The following is a 6000-nucleotide window of genomic DNA, read 5'->3' as shown; positions in this document are numbered from 1 at the left end:
TTAATAATACTGTCACTCATGTACATGTGAAATAATTCCTTTGAGAAATATAACTACATGTGAATTATGTGATTTGATTTATTTTTTAACATCATAGTAGCTAGAAAACTGTATAGCTGATGTAGGTAAATTTCTTCTGCCAGCCCTGAAAGAAACTGCTGAAACTGACTCTTACTGAAAGTGTTATCTGCTCAAGCATTTGAAATGATGCTGGGTAATGGGAAATGTAGTACCTGTTATATTTCCATGGTGCTAATGTTTGTGTTGTGTAGTGTTGCTCAACAGTCCATGTTGAAACATAAAATATGGCTTTCAATTTGGCTTTTTACCCCCATGATTATAGTGGCCCATAGAAACATTTTACTGTGGCACATTTCCCATTAAACTAGGTCTTATAACACTGCACTGAACACTGTGGGTTGTTTCTAAACCATTTGATGGGGACATAAGACATACCTGTATTTCTCTTTGCTGTGTATGTAATGCAGAATGGGACTGGAAGTGCTTGTTGGTGACGGAGATCGTGACACGCAATAAAATGCAGCCTTCCATAAGAATCTGACTTCAGAGGCCAAAGTTAATGTTGATTAATGTTGATCAGATTTTTCATATCTCTAGTGTATTTGTGTGTGTGTGTGTGTGTGTGTGTGTGTGTGTGTGTGTGGGCTGGTGGAGGTTCATTATGGCTGCCCCAGTAACAGGCCATAAATTTGTTGCCCAGCCCACCAGCTCCACCAGAAGGACCACACGTGTCTGGGCGCTCAAATCCTCAGAGGTGATGGCAGTCAGTGTAACATTTTGAAACAGGAGAGAACGGTTTCATAACGTTAGAATCAGGGTTCCTTCCACTGGCTTCCGGAGATTACATGCCTCAGGTTTAAAACCTTGACACATGTTTACAAGTACCTGACCCCGCCTAGCAGTACCACCATGTATGGTATCTCACCCAGTATGTTGCCTCAAGTACAGCATATCATGATCCACTGCCCCTCAAGGAACAGGGAAGGCATGTCTCAAGACTTTTCTGTACCAGAAACCAGATGGTAGAATGGTCTTCCTCTACCTGTTTATATAGCAGAGTCCCTTGCTGTCTTCTGGCATAGACTGAAAACCCAAGAAACATTTGAATGATCACCCCTGCTACTTCAATGCACTTGATTATTCAATAATTCTGCACTTACTTCTTTACAATAAAGCTGTTCCGTGAGTCGCTCTGCACATGATTGTCTGCTAAATGCTCTAAATGTAAAAGTAGAAAGATCCTGTGAGTGTTAAACTGAATTATAGCAGTGTTTCCCATTTATATAGCATTGTACATTTATATTGTGATTACAGTATGCCTCCCAGTATATTGCAATAAATGAATAAACTCTTATTGAGACATTGTTAAAATTTTTTATGATAATTTAGTTTTTTTTCACTCCAGCATTGCAACACCCACATTATTTTCATCAGTGAACTCTGAAATCAGTCAGGGTGCTCAAAGCACAATTCAGTAATGTAAAGGCCATTATTGTGATAATGCTTAACAAACGGTATATCAGTCGAGCGTTACAGGTATTATTGGGAGCATGACGCCCGAGTGGAAACACACTGCAAACGTCTCTCTCCACTCGGCTGTGTCAAGAAGGTTGCAAGGGGATGAAAGCTGTTCATTAAAACTGATTAGTAGCTTCTTGCCAGGTCAGAGTCCTGTTTGTTCAGCCCCCTCATCTCCCGGTGAGCATGAATATGAAGGGAGTCCTGTTAACGTGGAGAAACGGCAGCCGTCAAAGGGGCAGTAGGCGCCATAACCATGTAAGATACTACATACCTAAAAGAGATGGTGACTTCAGTAAATGATGAATCTGAATTTGATCTAACAATGTATATCAATTAATATAAATAGGATAAATTAATATAATTAATATATTTTACAGGCATTAAATAAAAAGAATCAGAGCAGGTCTTGTAATGCAATAATGGAGGAGAAGGGCTGCATTGAAGAGGATGTAGTTCAGGTCGTGCGTGGGCCTCCACAGACCCTATGCAGAGCTGTCTGGATCCACAGAGAAATTGCACTCTTCTGGGGAACACCACGCAGCATGGCAGGCCTTTTCCAGAGCTCTGGTGCCAATCAGTGGCTTTGTATAGCCATGATTACACCCAGCTTGTGTGTGTGTGTGTGTGTGTGTGTGTACGTGTACATGAGTTATTTGTTCAGGTGTGGGGATTTTTTGTATCTGTGCTTATGACTCATGGTTACATATTTGCATGCGATATTTAATGCATCAGGTGCATTGTTAGCAGTGACGCTAAAGCCAACATGTCTGTGATGAACTTTATGACAATGTCAGAGTAATATGTGTCTGTCTAGCTGTCTGTCTGTCTGTCTGCATTGAGTATCTGCCTGATTGTTGAATATGTTATTATCTATAGTATTATTTGTATTAATATCTATGTATATTTTTGGCATACAGAAGCAAATGTGATTTTATTTACAAAAAAAAAGAAAAAAAAGAATGCATACTAATATTTAAATTAAAATAGATATTTACATTTTAACTGAATTATAAGTATGCACTCACAGCCTGTTAATTAAATGCTGGAACGAAATATGGGAAATATGGGAAAGACCATATGAGCCATATTGTTTCCAATGTGATCTTCACCTTCAGATCTGAAGGCCAATAATGTGAACTCCACATCAGACTCAGATCTGATGCGGCATCGAGCCATTGGCCGGATCCCGCAGGTGACGCTGTCGTTCGGTTCTGACCGTCTGAGACCGCCATCCCCGACCAAGATCGAAATTATTGCTCCCAACAAGATTAAAGACCGCACACAAAACGTCTCTGAGAAGGTCACACAGGTTACCCAGGTAGTATATGCACATACACACATATGCACACACAACATACACACACATACATGTGCACAAACACACCCACATGCACATACATGCTCACATACTTATGCTTACGTCAGACCTGATGTGTCAAGTATGGTGATGGTGGCTGAGGTTGAAGGTGGAGATTTGAGTATGGTGGTGGTGGCTGAGGTTGAAGGTGGAGGTTTGAGTATGGTGATGGTGACTGATGTTGGAGGTTTGAGTATGGTGTTGGTGGCTGAGGTTGAAGGTGGAGGTTTGAGTATGGTGTTGATGGCTAAGGTTGAAGGTGGAGGTTTGAGTATGGTGTTGGTGGCTGAGGTTGAAGGTGGAGGTTTGAGTATGGTGATGGTGGAGGTTTGAGTATGGTGATGGTGGCTGAGGTTGAAGGTGGAGGTTTGAGTATGGTGTTGGTGGCTGAGGTTGAAGGTGGAGGTTTGAGTATGGTGTTGGTGGCTGAGGTTGAAGGTGGAGGTTTGAGTATGGTGATGTGGCTGAGGTTGAAGGTGGAGGTTTGAGTATGGTGATGTGGCTGAGGTTGAAGGTGGAGGTTTGAGTATGGTAAAGCTCCAGGAGGAGCTGCTCTGGCTGATGGCCAGGTCCACTGCACATGCAAGCTTGACACAAAGCTCATCATTTGCAAGCTCAGTATATGTTTCCTCCATTTTCTGTAGATGTAAAAAATGAATCAGAATATTCCAGCTGTTTATAAATACTTTCCTCTGATTTCATTCTTGCTGTAATTTGGGGAGGAAAAGGTGTGGGTTTTGTAAGTAATTGGGGAAAATAGCGAATTGGATAAATATGGGATAAATAGGGTTAGTAACTTACCCTGACACTGGCTGAATGGCTGCTGGAGAGACTTGGTGAAGGAGTCAATTGCTGAAGGAGTGAATTGGAGTTGGTTGAATTTTCAGAAAATGTATTGTATGAATGAGTAAAATGAGTAAAAGAATGCTGAAGGATACAAATGATGAGTAAAAGGGATAAGGGGGTAAATCAGTGTTTAGAGATGCACATTATGTGCTGCGATATGGGCTGAGTAGGTGAGTGTAGATAAATGGTGTTGGCACACTGGATTGCATGAAAGGATTATGGGACAAAGAGGGGGTGGGGTAAGTGCTGGTCTGTTTGAAGTGGATGATGGCAAATGAATGGTTGGATAAACGGGAAATGGGAATGATAGCACGCTTCGATGACGTGATGTTGATGTCATGTAATTGATGACTAGAAAGCTCTGACCCCTTGCTGATGGAAAGCTCGAACGTTGATGACATCATCCACTTAAAAAACATCCTCACTTAAAAATAGCCATGGATCTATAAACTGGTGCAGAGATGCAGACAGTATCAAGCAGCAGTGGGTGGGTGTGTGTGTGGGTGTGTGTGGGTGTGCGCGTGTGTGTGTGTTAGCTTGCTTTTATGGTAGTGCACTATGACCCATGTAGTGGATTGTATTTTAGAACAGAAAATTTGACTTGGGGGTATGGACCAGGGATGTTATAGTGAAAATGGAACTTTAGCTGTGATGTTGAAGCTGCAGTGTAGTTTTCTTATTCTATGTTTATCCTTGTTTATCCTTACCTGAGAAAAATGTAATAGAAATGAAAGCAAACGAGAGAGGGGGGAAACGATTGAGAGGAGAAGAAGGAAGAGAGAAGGAGGAAAGCAAGGAAGCAAGAGAAAGATAGAAGGTACCAAGAGAAGGGAGAGAGAGGAAAAGAGAGAGAGAAGGGAGATGGAGAGATAGAGGGGCAGAGTTTGTACTGACCCCAGTCCTCTCCATGAATGCACATGGCAGATGGTTTGTCATCCTGCCAGTGGAAAAATCAATCAGTCCAAACTGCAACTCAGTTCAAAGCTATGTATTTAAATGATTAGCTGTGTGTATGTGTGTGTGTGTGTGTGTGTGAGAGAGAGAGAGAGAGATGGGTATGACCTCTGTTGTTTGTCATTTACTGCAGACAATACCTTATACAATATATATTTCTCTATGCACCCCTGTTTTTCTTTTTCCTCAGTTTGGACAGAGCACTCAACCATTTCACTGCGAGTTATACTGTGTATGACTATGTATGTGACAAATAAACCAAACTTGAACCTACTGGTCAATCATTTGCAGTGATTGGCTCACCATGATTTGTCATATGTATATCAAAAACACCTGTAGGCACACACTTAGAGGGATCTATCTATCTCGCGTGTATAAATATCTGTCTGTTTGTGTCCATTTCTCATTGTCTTTATCTCTTTCTGTAAGTAATGCATTTTCTAAATTGGGTCTAATATTTGCATTTTGCTATTTACTAGCATTCATACTCTAATTAAAAAACTTATTTTAGTCACAAATTATAGCAAACTTACAGTCTAACTAGTTCTGTTTCAGCGTGATTAAAGAACTGTGACTATTTTACAAGACTACTGAATCTAATGACCATCTTATTGTCGTGTGCGTGTGTGTGTGTGTGTGTGTGAGAGAGAGAGAGAGAGAGACCTGATGGTGACCTTGGCCTTGAGGGCTAATGGATACAGTGGATAGGAATGACAGGAGACCTAGAAACACCCTGTACATCCCACTCTCTCTTTCTTCCTCATTCCCTGTTTTTCTTTGTTTCTGTCTCTTTGTCTAATTTCTCCTTGCTCTGTCTTGCTTATCTGTATCAGTCTTCATTGCGAACTGGTGAGAAGTGGTTGTAATACTGGGTGATTGCTGTGTGTCAGGAGGTGGGGCACTTGTGGGCGGAACTCTGGCCATGCTGTGGGCGGTGATGCTATTCAACAGGTGGCTCTTGGCTTCATAAATGAAGTCCAGTTTTGTGCTGCGTAAAATAATAAAGTGATTTGATGTTTCTACTGATCCTTGCTGCCATTGACCTTCCTGTGTTAGGGCACACAGCTGTTTACATGGTTAGTCATGATACACGTCTACACAGCAGAAAGGCGTGTGTCTGTGTGTGTGTGTCTGTGTGTCTGTGTGTGTGTGTGTGTGTGTGTGTGTGTGTGTGTGTGTGTGTGTGTCTGTGTGGGCAGTGGTAGCTCAGTGGTTAAGGTACTCAACTTGTCATCAACTTGTCAAGTCAAGTCCCACCACTGCCAATTTGCCACTGTTGGGCCCCTGAGCAAGGCCCTTAA

General features: G+C 41.7%; 1 protein-coding gene across 1 annotated transcript in view; it reads left to right on the top strand.

Annotated features, from left to right (window-relative positions):
* The window catches only part of kcnh6a (potassium voltage-gated channel, subfamily H (eag-related), member 6a), a 34856-nt gene that overhangs the window by 11760 nt on the left and 17096 nt on the right, over positions 1-6000 (top strand). Inside the window, exon 6 of the mRNA XM_035523956.1 lies at positions 2658-2860. Within this exon, the coding sequence (XP_035379849.1) occupies positions 2658-2860 (203 nt within the window). The remainder of the gene's footprint in view (positions 1-2657; positions 2861-6000) is intronic.

Source organism: Electrophorus electricus, chromosome 1 (assembly GCF_013358815.1).
Source record: "Electrophorus electricus isolate fEleEle1 chromosome 1, fEleEle1.pri, whole genome shotgun sequence".
Classification (NCBI taxonomy): Eukaryota; Metazoa; Chordata; class Actinopteri; order Gymnotiformes; family Gymnotidae; genus Electrophorus; species Electrophorus electricus.
The sequence above is the reverse complement of the archived record's forward strand: the minus strand, read 5'-3'. Positions and strand labels throughout refer to the sequence as shown.